Raw genomic sequence first — 16,585 nt, forward strand, 5'->3', positions numbered from 1 at the left:
AAGGCAGACAGTCTTTTGTTTGTCAGTCACTTATGCTTCATTCCACACACATATATTGAGCACTTTCTGAGCTTTAGGAACTTTATCACTAAGATAATGTTAGCAATAAAGCAACTATCATAAATATTTTAATGGATTAATATTTAATGATTATATAATATAAACATTCTGAGACTCGAGTGTTTAAGATGATCATGTCATGACCTTATGAAAAAATTTTATATATTAGAGAGGATATAGTTTGATATTTAAATTTTGGAACTTTTTTTAATTTTTTTTTTAAATGTACCTTGAAGTTGAATCAATACTTTGTATTTTCAAATGGTTATAACATTTTAAAATGATTACTGTTTAGAAGATTTGATGTAATGCTATGTACTATTAATATATAGGACTACTACAGAAATCTCTGATCATTTCAGTGTTAATATTTTTACAGGTGGAGTAATATTAAATGGTGAAGGAACAGCCACAAATACTCAAGAATTTTTGGCAAATAAAGGTCAATATTTATTTAAGTAGTTATTGATTAATGTAACTTTTTTTGAGAGAAAATCTAGAGGCAAACAGTAATTATATTGGAAGTTTAAACTTGAATTAAAATAGTACTTAGTCTAATAGTCATACACACTCCATAAATTATCGTATTTATGAAATACTTAGTGCTGTTTTTTGTTCACTTGAAATTAGTAACATCCAGTTGTTCAGTGTGACACTTGGTTTTATTTCTTTCTTTTTGGTTAATTTGAGATACTTCATTATTCCAGATAGCACTGTTTGAGCTAGTTTATTGAATTTGGTACCTGAGGAATTACTAAGTAACATTTTGTTGTTTGGATTTTTTATTCTATTTAAAGTAGCCTTTTCATTTCACTTTTATTTTGCCATGTTCCTGAATTACTTGTCATTAAATAGCATTATTATATGATCTAACTTGGTAGTTCTAAAAAGTCCGTGACTTTATCATAGTAGGTTTAATAGTGACAACATAAAGGAGAATATTACGTAAAACAATTTTATATTTCTAGACCTCTATTCCAAATGCCTGAATATCTGTCAACATAGTTTTTTTCCCTTACTTCTAGCTTTGACATCTATTATAAAGGAGATGACTGACATAAATCATGGTTATGAAGATCTTGGCCTCTTACTCAAGGACAAAATAGCCGAATTGAATGCTAAACTCTCCAAATTGCAAAAGGCTCAGGAAGAATCAAGTGCAATGATGCAGTGGTTGCAGAAAATGAACACAACTGCAACAAAATGGCATCAGACACCTACACCTACAGATGCTGAAGCTGTGAAGGTTCAAGTGGAGCAGAATAAGGTACATTCTGTCAGTGCCCTTATTGAGAACATGAGAGGGAACCGATTTGCATTTGGAACTGAGCTCTGGTGGTCAGGAGCTCTTTTCTCTTCTCTAGCTCTGTAACCTTCAGCGAATAATTTGACAGTTTTTTTTAATGTGTCTTTCTGTAGAGGTTGCTGATAATAGTGCCCTTTTTTTTCCCACTTAGCATTATAAAGATGAGCCAACTGTTGGATATAAGCAGCTTTGCCATCTTTAAATCAGTTTAAGTCTGAGCTATTAAGCCAGTCAACCATTTGGAAAAGATTTATTTAAGGCCTAAGTATGTTAGGTGTCTCTTCTATCTAGCATAAAAATAGGGTAAGCCACACCTTCCACCCCTTTTTAAAAAAAATTTTTTTAAAGAATTATTTATTTAATTCTATTTAAATCATTGTTATTAATATTATTATTATTTTCAATTTTGCCAGAGAGAGACAGAGAGAGAGAAAGGGAAAGGGAGAAAGCAAGCCGCTAGTCTAAGACTCGAACTGCAGTTGGCCACATGGGAATCCAACACCTTTAACCACCACGCCACCTGCTGATTCCCCACCTTCCCTTTCTTTAATAAATGGTATTTCTTGCCACAGTTGTCAGGGTGGAAAAAATTGTTTCACATGTTGGCAGACATTTCAAAAAATTACTGATCTAGGGGCCAGCAAGTAGCATGGTAGTTAAGGCACTGGACTCCCACATGGTGGACTGCGGTTCAAGTCCCTAACCTGGCTGCTTGCTTTCTCACTTTTTTTCTCTCTCTTTCACTCTATCCCTCTCTGGTACAATTAAAATAAATAAATATTAAATAAAATAATTATTTTTAGATATTATTAATCTATATTTGAACTTTCTGATATGTTGTCCAAAACAGTGCTTATTCACTAGCAAATTCTCAAATACTTGCAGCCTTTGTCAAGATTGCTTTTCTCATTACATTCTTACTGATTCTTCTTGAATAGTAGAAACAGAAGTCATTATTTCCATAATTATAGTATTCTTCTGTGGAAATCCTTTATTACACAGTTGAAGACGCTGAGCAGAAAGGAAAATAATACATTGCTGAATCCAGATCCTTACCCACTTTAGTATTTAACAGTGAACTTTTCCTTCTTTTGGCCATGCTAGAGGGAAAACATCCTCTGTTATAACTGTATTTTTGTCTTTTGGTGTTGAGATATTTTAATTGAGATTTTAGAGATGCTTGTTGTCAATCTACCTTGGCCTAGTAGGCCATTGTTTGTAATTCCTAATCCTGTATAAAAGAGTTAATTAGATAAAAATAATGAAAGCACTAAAGCTTCATAATATAGTGATTAGATGCAAAAATTCAGAACCTAGTTTCACTAAATTAACTTTAAATAAACAACATACAATGTAGAAACGTTATTTTTTTTTCTTAGTCATTTGAGGCGGAACTGAAGCAAAACGTAAATAAAGTGCAGGAGTTGAAAGACAAATTGACAGAGCTCTTGGAGGAGAACCCAGATACTCCTGAGGCCCCCAAATGGAAACAGATGTTGACAGAAATAGGTAAGTTATAGTTCTTTTAACCAAAGTCCATGAACAGAAGCTCAGTCATTTTTCATTTTTATCATAATCTTTATCAAAAAGCATACAACAGCCTGATGTATTTTTGGATTTGCTTTAATGTTCCAGAATTTATATTTTTGCATACTTGAAAGTATCATTTCAAATTATATTGTGCTGAGAAGTGGCAGATCTTGTTTTTTGTGGTAAGCACAGGAGCTAAATGTATTTTTGTAAAGGAGCTACTAGGTAATAAATCACTATGCATAGAATGACCTTGTTTTCATTAGCATTTATTTAGTTTTTACTAGCTTTTTTGGCTCTTTATGTTTTAGTAACTTTTTAAAGCTTTATTATTTTAATTTATATTTTCCTTTTGCTCATTTGTTTGGAAAAGGTAGGCTTTCTTTTCCTTCAAGGAATTACTTCTGAGACTCTTTCAGACATATACTTTGTGTTCTCTCCCCCAACCGGTATTATGAGAGTAGCTTACTATAGAAAACTGGTGGTTTTGGTTCTTATCCAGAGTCACCTTCCCACCCACATTCTGTCCCTATGTAAACCACCCCAATAGGTACAGAATTTTCTTCCCAAGCCCTATTGTCTTATCAATTTTCATTATTGTAATGATGTAGAGAATGAGTATAGGACAAGGATAGTAATTTTTCCTACTTCATAGTATTGTTTGAAGAATTCATAAGTTAATGTGTATATAGCTCAGATGAATAGTGCCTGGCACAAAGTGCTGTGAAACCATATTCTGTGATTACAATTACTTTGCTCACAGTAGTCCCATTGAAAGTAAATAATATTTTTCCTTTAGAGTTAAGTGTGCTGAGGTAAGTGTATAAATTTGTATATTTTAGTTTAAAAACAAATACCCTAAGGGATCTTAATGTTCAAAGGTATTTTTAATCCAATGATAGAGTCTCTGGTTGTTTGTAATTAATTTGTCCCTAATTCAGTTCTTTCCTGAGATATTAGAATTACTTGGGTGGGGGAGCAGACGGCATAATGGTTATGTCACTGGACTCCCACGTAATTGATTGAGGTGCAAGTGCCAGACCCATCAGCTTAAAACTCATGCTGGGGCCCAGCAGTTGGCGTAATGGCTATATTGCTGGACTCACATGTAGCGTCCCAGACCCGGTGGCTTAAACTCATGCTGGGCGCGTGTGCATGTGTTTCCAAGGTCCCGAGAGGAGAATGGAGGAGAAAGGATTGCGGTGTGGCCATCCCCTGGGGGGTGATTTCTCACTTTCTATCTCTCTGTCTTTCTGGTGAGTGCATGCTCCCTATAGCAGAAACCTCTAAAAGTTGTCTTGGGCTTGTCACTCCAAAGAAAAACCCTAAAAAAAAAAAAAAAAAAAAAAAACTCATGCCAGCGTGTGGTGTGTGTGTGTGTGTGTGTATATGAGTGTGCCCAAAATCCTGAGAGGAGAATGGAAAGAAGGGATTGTCGTGACCATCTCCCCTAGTGGGGAGGGGAGGATTTCTCACTTTCTGTCTGCCTCTCTCTCTGTCTCTCCAGTGAGCACATGTACCCTATAGCAAAAATATCTCTTAAAGAAAAAAGAAAGAAAGAATTGCTTAGATGGGATACTATTATCAAGACATTTTGAAATAGGGGTAGGAGTTAGGAATGTGTATTTTAAAAGGGCCTCTTGATGATATTGATATTTCTCCCCCCCCCAATGGCTTTCATTGCAGTACACTGTTTTGTTGTCAGATTATATTTTGTTAGGACATGCCATATAGAATGCTGTCATTAGATAAGATTTCAGGAATGCTGTTCTACTAAAATTAGCCTTTCGGTGTATTATGCTAAGTGAAAAAAAAGTCTTTCAAATCAACTGACCATACCCATTTATTGAATGACTAATGTGTTCCAGAGATTTTGAGAATTCTCTAATTGATAATCCTTGATTGCAGGGAGCATATTGTCTGGAGGTTGAGGAGAAGCAAAAGGCTTCCTAGGGGAGTAAGATCCCATGAAATTGTGAAGGAAGGAGAGTGTTTGGCCATATGGTGAGGAGGGAGGTGATGTCAGGCACTGGGTCTGTATGAGCAAATGCCTTTTGGGGTGATAACAGTAAGATCAATATGGATAGATAAGAGGATTCATCGCAGAGTATAAACCTGCTAAGACAAGGGCCAGACCGTAGGAGGCCCTGAATGTCAGGCACAGATCTTCAGATTTTATCATCTAAATGGCGAGGAGGAATTTGATGAATGATTTGAGCAGATAAATGATGTGTTTAAATCTGATTCTATCTCTAGGGATATTTTTTTAGAACCAAATAGATTGTAGCTGAGAAACATAAATAGCAGAGTTCCAATTAGAAAACTGACAGTCTAGGTTCCTTGTTCTTGAAGTGTGTTCCTGGACTAGAATCAGTATCCACCTCACTTGGGAACTGAATACACAATTTCAGGCCCCACTCCAGACCTCCTGAATCAGAAACTCTGGGGCTGGGACCCCGCAATTTGTGTTAAAGATTCTTCCAGGCGATTCTAACGTATCAGGTAGTCAGCAAAGTCATGACTCATGTTTGCATAGAAAAAACATGGAGAAGTATGTAACGACTTTTCTAATGACCTAATACAGCTCAGGTTTGCATACCACTAGTCTAGGCAAAACATGGTAAAGGCCAAATGGAATTATGGCATTTGGAACAGAAAGGGTGGACTTAAAGTTTTATGATCAAAAACATGGGAGATTAAAATCATAAAAGAACATTCTGAATTACTGCATTTCTGATGTGGGAGAGATAACCTTTGAAAGAAATGTGAAAATCTGAAAAATCCTCCAGTTTTGAGAGGAATATAATGAATTTTGTTCTTTAATATTCAGTTTAAAGGGTTGATGAGCTTTCCTTTTGCAATATTCCAGCAGCTGGTTGTTACTGCTTGCCTTGAAGAGAAGAGAATGGTTGGAGATAGAAATACTAACTTAGGAACCCCTTGCTCAGAACTGATCATTGAAGATTTAATATTAAAGGAAAAGATTAATTTTCATTGTTCTAGTAGTCTAGTTATAGTTGAATAAAGAGATTCAATAGGACTTCTAAAAGGAATGGGGAATTTCAGGAATCTGTTTGCTTTATGTAGCATTCCATATTCTAAAAATGTCTTCTAAAAGCAGATTCAAATTTGTTTTTCCTTATACATCAGTTGACACACAACCATCAGTTCTATAAAAATCTGTATCATTAAATGTAATGAATTTAAGGCCTTAGGTTATACTTTTGATTTATTATGTAAGAAGAGTCATAAAAATGGAATGATGGCTATTATATATCATTTTGAATCATATAGTCTTCATAGATATAGTCATATTAAATGCATAAAAACCAGATACCAAATTGTTACTTTTTATTCTAGATTCCAAGTGGAAAGAACTCAATCAATTAACAGTTGATAGACAACAAAAACTGGAAGAGTCCTCCAATAATCTAACCCAATTCCAAACCGTAGAGGCCCAGTTAAAACAGTGGCTTGTGGAAAAAGAATTGATGGTCAGTGTTCTTGGACCCTTGTCAATTGACCCAAATATGCTGAACACACAAAGGCAGCAGGTGCAGGTGAGTACTACCCAACAACCTATCTCTTGCACAGCATCTTGACTTAACATGACTAATGTTTTCATTATACATATGTTAGCTATGGGCAGTGTGTGCTTTTACTGCTTTGGAGTGTATTTGTAATGTTTCAGATGCCCATCAGGCACTATCCCCGGAAAACGAAAACTATGAGACATCCTACAGTAGCCTCTTTGAGCCCATGAGTGGGTCAGGTCCCCCAATTTTTGTGCTTTGCGCAAACCCTGTAAAAAAAGGGCCTTCATTGAAGTGTTAGTACGGTTATATGATATTTTTTATGGGCAGCTAACATATACTTTTTACTGTTTAGAAATTACTCCTTTGAGGTTTTACTCATTTTGATTATGGTAGTAGATAATGAAACTTGTAAAACTCATGCAGTACAGTCCTGAAGGGGAGAGAGGCAGAGTAAGAAGAGGGCAATGAATACAGGAAGCAGAGAGGGAACCTTGAAACCAAATGCATTAGTTAAATGACTAGTCTAATTACAAAGCAGATAAATCCGCAAGGAGAGAAAATCCATAAAATTTAAGTCAGGCACAATAGCAGAAGCTCTCTTGTGGCTTCAGATAGATTTTATGTAAATAGTAGCTTCAGAGCAGGGAGGCTAATTTTATAAGCTGAAAATATAGATAAGAGTTGGTAGTTGAGAGTCACGTGTTGTAGGTCATTCATGTTTGTAATCTAAGGAATATTAAAACAAAAGACAAAAGTAACTGTCTAGGGAGAAATAATTGCCTCTACTTTTGGTAGTCTCCCAGCAATAGAGAAAGAAAATATAAGATAGAAATCAACCAGATACGGTAATGGGCACCCATAGTTCACTACCTCAGAAGCTCAAGTAGAAGGACCAAGAGTTCAAGGCCAACTTAAACAACATAGCGAGACCCCGAGTTTGTTTTTTTGGGGAGGATGTGAGGGAAAATATACATACATACATACATATACACACATACATATACATACACACATATGTTCACATATATATACACATGTATAAGATGAAAATATAAGATAAAAGATAGTTAAATATTATACTAAAAGAAAGAAATTTTTGGATCATTCATTGTATAATGAGAGTTACATTGAACCTGTATATTCTGAGTAACATGTTTAACTGAAAGCCTTTATAATAAAGACTATAAATTTAAAGAAGTCTTATTTACGAAATGCATCATGAGTTAATATATTCTAAACCTATTATCATTGTACATTTTCTTTAATATAAAATACTATTTACATTTCAAAAATTCTACCAAAAAACATGAGTAGAATGACACAGATTTGGTATTAATGCAATGTGAGCTTGTGCAATAGCAGTGTTTTCCTTTGTATATGAACCTTTATAGATGAATTTTTGTTCATTTTGCCAGGCTATGAAAACTATTAATTTCATTTTTTTCCTTTTCTGATTTGTACCATAGGGCACATGCACTCACCAGAGAGATAGTGAGAAAGAAAGTGAGAATTCACTCCCCAAGGGAATGGCCACACTGCAATCCCTTCTCCTCCACTCTCCTCTTGGGATTTTGGGCTTGCATGTACATACACCTGGCATGAGTTTCAAGTCTCTGGACCTGGAACTGAAACTGCAGTCAGCCATCTGGGAGTTCAGCACTTTAACCGCCATGCCACCTACTGGTCCTCATTCTGTTCTTGTTTCCCTTTGGTGGATGTGATTAGAGAAGATGTTATCTCTCGTTGCTTGCTATTCAAGAATCATTGCTCTTTGGACCAGCTTAAGATAATTACACTGCCCTTGAAGTAACAGCTAGGAGAGTGGTAACTAAAAACCAAAAATTACACAAACACATTTCTGCCTGTATGGACATTTAAAGCTATGTTTTCTGTAATCAATTATGCAATAATTTGTTTAAGTGTTTCTTTATTCTCATTACCTTAGATTCTGCTGCAAGAATTTGATACTCGGAAACCTCAATATGAACAGCTAACAGCATCTGGTCAGGGCATTCTGAGCAGACCTGGAGAAGACCCTTCCTTACATAAGATTGTGAAAGAGCAACTAGCAGCTGTGACCCAAAAATGGGATAGCCTAACAGGACAATTGAGTGACAGATGTGACTGGATTGGCCAAGCCATTGTCAAAAGCACACAGTATCAAAGCCTGCTGAGAAGCCTGTCTGATAAACTGGGTGACTTGGACAATAAACTCAGCAGCAGTCTGGCTGTGAGCACACACCCTGATGCTATGGATCAGCAGTTGGAAACAGCCCAAAAGATGAAGCAGGAAATAGAGCAAGAAAGAAAGCAGATAAAAGTGGCCCAGGCACTCTGCGAGGATTTGTCAGCACTGGTTAAAGAAGAGTATTTGAAAGCAGAACTTAGTAGGCAGTTAGAAGGCGTCTTAAAATCATTTAAGGATATTGAACAAAAATCAGGTCTGTCTATCTTCTCTTAATTTACATATTTTCTGGTTAGAAATAAATACCATATATAGCCTATTTCCAAGCTTTTGCTAATACAGGACCCTAAGAGGACTCTGTGAGTTCTCTTTGAGAGCATAAATGAAGAGGAGGCTGAACACAGGAGCCTAAGGGACAGTTCTGTGTTCATATGCACACACAGTGCTAGGGTAATTCTATACAAGTAAGAGGGACATGATCTGCAGGTAAAACCACTTAATGAAGGCCCATTAACATCCCGTGTGTCCTGTGGCCAACATAATGGTATGTGCTGCTGAGACTCTGTGCTCTTCAGGTTGAGACCACATGGGAAGCCTAGATTTGATTTCTGGTCCAACCTAAAGGGTTGAGCACAGTGGTGATACCTATCATCCCAGCAATGTGGGAGACAGGAGGATAGCAAGCTTAAGGCTAGGCTGGGCAGCATATTGAGCTTTTCTATAACAAAGGAAGCCAAGCATCGTAGTAGGAGGTAGAAGAAATACAATATAGGAAGATACTACCTTAAAAACAAACCTTCTTTTTCTTTTTCTGGTATTCTATTTTTCCCCGCTAGTGTTTTCTTTTTGTTTTTTTGTGGGGTTTTTTTTGTATTTTTTTTTTTTCTTCCCAGAGAGAGATTGGTAGAGAGAAAATGAAAAGTTGACCCCTCACCTTTAGGGAAGATAGACATGCCATGCCACAGTTCCTTCTCTTCTAGTTGACTCTTGGGATTTGGGGCACGTAAGGACATGTACCAGGTGTAATATTTCAGCTGCTGAATCTGGGACTTGAACTGCAAAGTTGTCCATGAGAGAGTAGCACCTTAACCTCCACACCACCTAATGGGCCCCAAATTGGTTTTTAAAGGATTGGAAAATATTTTTGCTGTGTAACATAGACATATTTTGCCAGAAAAACAGAGGAATAACTATTAAAAAGGCTTTTTATTATTTTTTCATCTGCTGAACACAGTCTGATTCCCATAGAAAACTTTTCTAGAGAAATATGTAAGGGAGAAACATTTGGTTCTATTTTTCTTTCTCATCTGCTGCAGCCATAATTCTGTGGCAGATGTGCTAATGTTGGTCAGGGGTAACAGCATTGAGTTATTGGAATTCAGAAGAGCCTACCAAAGGGGCACATTGTGCTGCTACAATAGTTCTGTTTGAAGATAACACCAACTTCTATGCCTCGCACCTATTAAACACTCAGTTTGTGGTTTTTATAAATTGGTTTTGTTTGTTGACACAGCAACTACTTCAGACTTAACTCTTTCATTTGCCATCATACTGATACTGACATCAAAAATATTAGCTCTTATTAGTATTAATGCTGTCAACGCTTTCATGTGATAAGCATTAAAGTAGGAACTTGTACTGTTATTTAATGATCACAACTGGTACTATTAATATTTCCAATTTATAGTTGGGAATGAGGTTTAGAAATTTATTTATTGGGTTGTCGGGAAAGTCATGATGCATTTTTGCATAGAAAAACACATCATGGGGACCAGCAGAGAGTGTAATGGCTACGTTGCTGGACTCCCATGTAGTCGATCATGGTTCGAGTCCTGGTGACTTAAACTTACTCTGGGCACATGTGCATGCATGCCCAAGATCCTGAGAGGAGAATGGAGGAGAAGGGATTGTGGCACGGTCATCCTGGGGAGTGATTTTTCACTTTCTGTCTCTCTGTCTTTCTGGTGAGCACACACACCCTTTAGCAAAAACCTATCAAAAAAAAAAAAAAGAAAGAAAGAAAGAAAAAGAAAAACACATCATGATGACTTTCCCAATGACCTAATATTTGCCCAGGGTCTTCTGGCTATAAGAGATTAAACCAGGATACAAACCTCTATGTGCTACAACACATACCTTCATGGTATGTAAAAACCATAGAGGTGAAAAAGTTGTATTTGTTAAGAGATGAGTTGTTTTCAGCATACTCTAAACTTTGCAGTTGTCATTTCTCACACCCATGACCAAGTGGAAAAGACCCGAGCGCAGCAGGCGATGCATGGTGTGACTGAACTCTGACCTTCCTGCATGTTTTCTTATTGCCATAACCTTCCCCTCCCCTTCTGACTCCTGCTTCTTGCCTTGATTGTCTCTTTTCTTGTCATGCCTACCTCTTGATTCTTTTTCCCTTCTGTCAATAATGTAAGTTCACTTGTAATTCTTATAGTCAAGGCTAAGAGCCTTTGCTTTTAGATGATTCTGTACTTTCATTCAGAGATTTTTCTCTTGACTTTTCACAGACTACATTAACATTTTGATGTAAAATAAATATGTCTAATTTCATTTTTAGAGAACCATATCCAGCACCTTCAGTCAGCCTGTGCAAGCTCTCATCAGTTTCGGCAAATGTCTAGAGATTTTCAGGCTTGGTTCGATTCCAAGAAAGAAGAGCAAAGCAAGTCTCCTCCAATATCTGCTAAACTTGATGTCTTGGAGTCATTGATTAAAGATCAGAAAGACTTCAGTACAACTTTGACTGCCCAGTCTGATATTTATGAAAAAACTATTGCAGAAGGTGAAAATCTGTTGTTAAAAACACAAGGGTCTGAGAAAGCGGCCTTACAGTCTCAGCTTAACACAATTAAAACCAATTGGGATGGATTTAATAAGCAGGTGAAGGAAAGAGAAGACAAGTTAAAAGAGTCACTGGAAAAAGCCCTCAAATACAGAGAGCAGGTAGAGACTCTCAAGCCTTGGATAGACAAATGTCAAAACAACCTGGAAGAAATAAAATTTTGCTTGGTTGCCAAATTAAAGTCTCTGCAGAAGGAAATGGACCAACACTTTGGTATGGTAGAGTTACTGAACAACACAGCCAATAGTTTGCTCAGTGTTTGTGAAATAGATAAAGAGGTTGTTACAGATGAGAATAAGTCATTGATCCAGAAGGTAGACATGGTCACTGAGCAACTTCACAGTAAGAAACTCTCTCTGGATAACATGGCCCAGAAGTTTAAAGAATTTCAAGAAATTTCCAAAGAAGCTAAAAGACAGCTTCAGTGTGCGAAGGAACAGCTGGACGTCCATGATTCCCTGGGACCCCAGGCTCACAGTAACAAATACCTGACCATGTTGCAAAGTCAGCAGAAATCACTGCAGACTTTGAAGCATCAGGTAGATTTAGCCAAAACACTTGCACAGGACCTTGTGGTAGGAGCCTCAGACTCAAAGGGGACTTGTGATGTTTTATTACAAGCAGAAAACTTAGCTCAAGAGCACAGCACATTAAGTCAGCAGGTCGATGAGAAGTGTTCATTCTTAGAAACCAAGCTTCAGGGTATTGGTCATTTCCAGAATACCATACGTGAAATGTTCGCTCAGTTTGCAGAGTTTGATGATGAACTGGATAGCATGGCTCCAGTAGGGAGAGATGTAGAAACATTGCAAAAGCAAAAGGAGGACATGAAGGCTTTTCTGAAGAAACTGGAAGCCCTCATAGCAAGCAATGACAGTACCAATAAAACCTGCAGGATGATGTTGGCCACAGAAGAAACTTCTCCAGACCTTATTGGAATCAAAAGGGACTTGGAGGCTTTAAGCAAACAATGCAACAAGTTACTAGACCGCGCACAAGCCAGAGAAGAGCAAGTTGGCGGGATGATTGAGCGACTTGAAGTATTCTACAGCAAACTAAAAGAATTTTCTACTCTGCTTCAGAAGGCTGAGGAACATGAAGAATCACAAGGTCCTGTTGCTATGGAAACGGAGATAATTAATCAGCAGCTTGACGTATTCAAGGTAGGAAATTCTTCATTTTTGCTGAGTGTTTTTATTATGAGAAGTTTATAACTGATAAGAAAGGAGATTGCCTGTTTTGTAGAACCTTCTGATATGACTTACTCAGTGTTTAAGGCTGAATGAGCATATATGCAAGTAATACCCATGTGGTGCAGTTTCTAGCTAACTAGGATTTTTGGCTCTTCTGGGGGCAAGCCTGAGATAATATCTAGAGGTCAAAGGATGCTTTAAAAAGTTCCAGGCAAGCCTGAAACTGACATCAAAGCCCATTCCAGATACCATTCACAAGTGTCATCTGTAGTGACCAGAGCTGTGTTTTGAATTCTACTGATGTTTTCTCCCAGCATTTTCTTTAATGGCGAATTATAGTCTTTTCCTATTCTTTCTCTTTTTATAGTCTTCTCATCCTTCTTAATTTATTTCTTCTCCAAAAGTTTTCTTACTTTTAAAAGTTCATATTTTTAAAGGCAAAGTGGAGTTCCATGTTGTAATCCTGATTTAGGAGAACAAAGATCTTAGGCTCATGTCCAAAGGGTTAGAGTGATTTCTTTTTAGTTGACCTTATATAAGCTGCTCAGTGCCAAGAGATGTCTGCCACCTGAGAATGTGCAATGTTGCTTAATGAGTGGGATATCAGCGAGAAAATCATGGGCCAGTGTCAGTGCCATTGGATTGGGCCTCATGTTTGAGCAAGAGCAGCAATCGCATCTCTACGGGTACAAGGAGGGCGCTAAATATTACACGTTTGCTGTGTGGGACTGGTATAACCATTTGGGGTTGCCCTGGGTCCTGTCCTGTTCATGAAACGTGTTTTCTGGTAAAGAATGGCAGGGGTACATTGCATCACTACCCCATTGGGGGTAAACTAAAAACAAAAACAGAATTTGCATAACTGTAGATTGTTTCCCATAAGAAATGAGTATAAATCAAATGGACATCCAAATTCTGTGCCATTGTATTTAACATTGTCTACTCTGTTCTCCTTTAATAACATTATTTAGGCACCTGCATTTTGAGAGAGGTAACTTTTTTCTTTTTATTGCTCTTGATATTTACTATTAAATGCCTTTGAAGCCTGTTTCCTTAAAGACTTAAAAAGCTGTGATTCTGTATTGAGATCTTGATTCTTGAAAATGAAGGCTGCTACCTTTTTGTTGACTTTACGTCCATCATTACTCTATCAAATTTTCAGGTCTCTCAGTTGCAAAATAAAAATTTCACAGGAGGGGTCGGCAAGTGGTGTGGTGGTTAAGGTGCTGGACTCCCACATGGCTAACCTCCATTCAAGTGCCAGACTCACACCGGGTGCATGTGCATGCGTACCCAAATTCCTAAGAGGAGAATGGAGAAGGAGAGATTGAGACACAATCATTCCTCTTTGGGGTGATTTCGCACCTTCCCTATCTATGTCTTTCTCTGTCTGTTTCCAGTGAGCAAACATGCCCTATGGTAAAAACCTAAAAAAAAAAATTCATAGGAAATTAGAAGAGCATAGTCCAAGGCAGTTGCTGCTTCAAAGACAGGACCAGCAGTTAGTGTAATGGCTATGTTGCTGGACTCCCATGTAGTTGACCGCAGTTCAAGTCCCAGACCCGGTGGCTTAAACTCATGCTGGGCGTATGTGCGTGTGTGCCCAAGATCCCAAGAGGAGAAGGGATTGTGGCGTGGCCATCCCCCCTGGGAGGTGATTTCTTGCTTTCTATCTCTCTGTCTCTCTCTGTCTTTCTGGTGAGTGCACGCGCCCTATAGCAAAAACCTCTCCAAAATAGTAATCATCATCATCATTTTTGTGAATAGCTGCAGAGGTTGTCTCATTTGATGTGAAGAAAAATAAGTGATCATTTCTCTCAAAATAAACCATTTAGCATGCCGTGCTTATTTGTCCATTTTCTATTTTGTAACGAGTTGATTGATTTTTTTGAAATTCAGTAATAAGCTCTCTGGGCTCAGACCTAGTAGGCAGCAATATGGCTAACCGCACCCAGAAGGTTGCCATCATAGGTAAATATGGGACCCATTGTGGAGCCTCCCTCCGGAAAATGGTGAAGAAAATTGAAATCAACCAGCACGCCAAGTACACTTGTTCTTTCTGTGGCAAAACTAAGACGAAGAGATGGGCTGTGAGGGTCTGGCACGGTGGTTTCTGCATGAAAGCGGTTAACCTTCTAATCATAAAAGTAATCATCTTCCCCATATTGAGCTGATTTAATTTCAATAAAGATCAGAGAAACTTGATGTTTTAATGAATGTGTACAGTCACATCTTCACTAAATCTGTACCCCTCCACACCTCTATCTAGACCATGTTTTTTAAAAAAAAAAAAGCCTTAGCTCAGAACCTGCTGTTTATTTCTTGCCCTTGTGTTGCATCTCAATTATAATTCATTTTGTCCCCACAAATGAACACATCTCTCCTCCAAGTCTCTCTGAAGACTTTTTAAAAAAATTTTCCAAAATGGAAATGGCATTTCATGGAGCAGAGGATTTTTAAACGTAGTTGAAACTAGAGACAAAGACCAGACATATACTTAATTAAACTGTAATAAATTTTTTCTGAGCTAGGTGAATTTGTTGTTTAAGCCATGCATCATTATTTGAATACTGGATAAACTAAATGCCAAGTATAAGCCTAGAGCAGCCAAACAATGTGGACACAAATTTCTTATTAAGGTATTTATTAAATGATCAGAAGTCAGCCTCTGTGAGGTCACCATACTTTTTTAAGTTTGCTGTATGGGATGTGTGCTCACTTGAGAGAGACAGGGGAACGGAGTTGAGGGGAGAGAAAGAAAGCGAGAAAGCATCCCCGAGCGGGGATGGCCACAGTGCAATCCTCTAGCCTCCATTCTACACTCTGGATTTTGGGCACGTGTACACATAGCATGCCCAGTGTGATTATCAAGCCACCTGTCCAGGGCTTGAACCGTACAGTCGGATTTGTGAGGTCCAGCCATTTTTACCTCCATGCCACCTGCTGGCCCAATTGTCACCATATTATTAAAAGTAGAATTAAAATGTTGAATAATATGTTAATACTTTTTAAGTGGGTTCATGTAATTATGTAGAATTTGATAATGAATTTTTCTCCTTTTTTGTTAGAACAGGGAAACTAGATGAAGTTGTTGCAGAAGAGGTTTATGGTAGTGGAAATTTCTTTTCTGAGAGATGTTTTGCTATAGGGCATGTGCATTCGCCAGAGATACAGAGAGAAATAGAGAGAGAGAAAGCAAGAAATCACTCCCCAGGGAGAATGGCCATGGCGCAATCCCTTCTCCTCCGTTCTCCTCTCAGGGTCTTAGGCAAGCACACACACGTGCCCAGTGTGAGTTTCAAGCTGCTGGATCCGGGATTCAAACTGTGACCTACTATGTGGGAGTCCAGTGATGTAACCATTACATCATCTGCTGGTCCCCTAGTAGGGGAAATTTCTAAATAGGCTGGGTTTTTGTTGATGAGACTACATTAGCAAGGGAGCTGGCTGCATGCTACCTTCCTCTGGTATGTTTGAAGATGAAAATATGTTCATGATACACGTTGTAACTAGTTGCATAGACATCTGTAGGAAAGTCACATATTTAACAAATCACAGCAGAGTGGCATTTAAGATTTTTAGGAAAAAAGAATACCACATATGATGGGCAATAGAGAAGCCCTGCTGAAGCAGAGACTATTGAGTGTAGCTATTGAGGGACCAGCTGATGGCTGATGACATAATGATTATGTTGCTAGATTCCCACGTAGTTCACCACGGTTCAAGTCTCAGACCCATGGGCTTAAAACTCATGTACCAAATCCCAAGAGGATAATGGAGGAGAAAGGACTGTGGCATGGCCCTCCCCCTAGGTGGTAAGCTCTTGCTTTCTATCTCTCTGTCTCTCCTGCAAGCTCATGTACCCTAAAGCAAAAATCTCTCTTAAAAAAAAAAAACAAAAACAAAAAAAAAAAAAAAAAA

The 16,585-nt window shown here is 37.8% G+C and overlaps 1 protein-coding gene across 1 annotated transcript in view; it reads left to right on the plus strand.

The window, feature by feature from the left end:
* The window catches only part of DST (dystonin), a 576,919-nt gene that overhangs the window by 442,211 nt on the left and 118,123 nt on the right, over window positions 1–16,585 (plus strand). Inside the window, exons 50-55 of the mRNA XM_014588047.2 lie at window positions 440–502; window positions 1,086–1,327; window positions 2,746–2,875; window positions 6,257–6,456; window positions 8,378–8,873; window positions 11,187–12,634. Of these exons, the coding sequence (XP_014443533.1) occupies window positions 440–502; window positions 1,086–1,327; window positions 2,746–2,875; window positions 6,257–6,456; window positions 8,378–8,873; window positions 11,187–12,634 (2,579 nt within the window). The remainder of the gene's footprint in view (window positions 1–439; window positions 503–1,085; window positions 1,328–2,745; window positions 2,876–6,256; window positions 6,457–8,377; window positions 8,874–11,186; window positions 12,635–16,585) is intronic.

The sequence above is a fragment of the Tupaia chinensis genome, unplaced genomic scaffold (assembly GCF_000334495.1).
Source record: "Tupaia chinensis unplaced genomic scaffold, TupChi_1.0 Scaffold000256_1, whole genome shotgun sequence".
Lineage (NCBI taxonomy): Eukaryota > Metazoa > Chordata > Mammalia > Scandentia > Tupaiidae > Tupaia > Tupaia belangeri.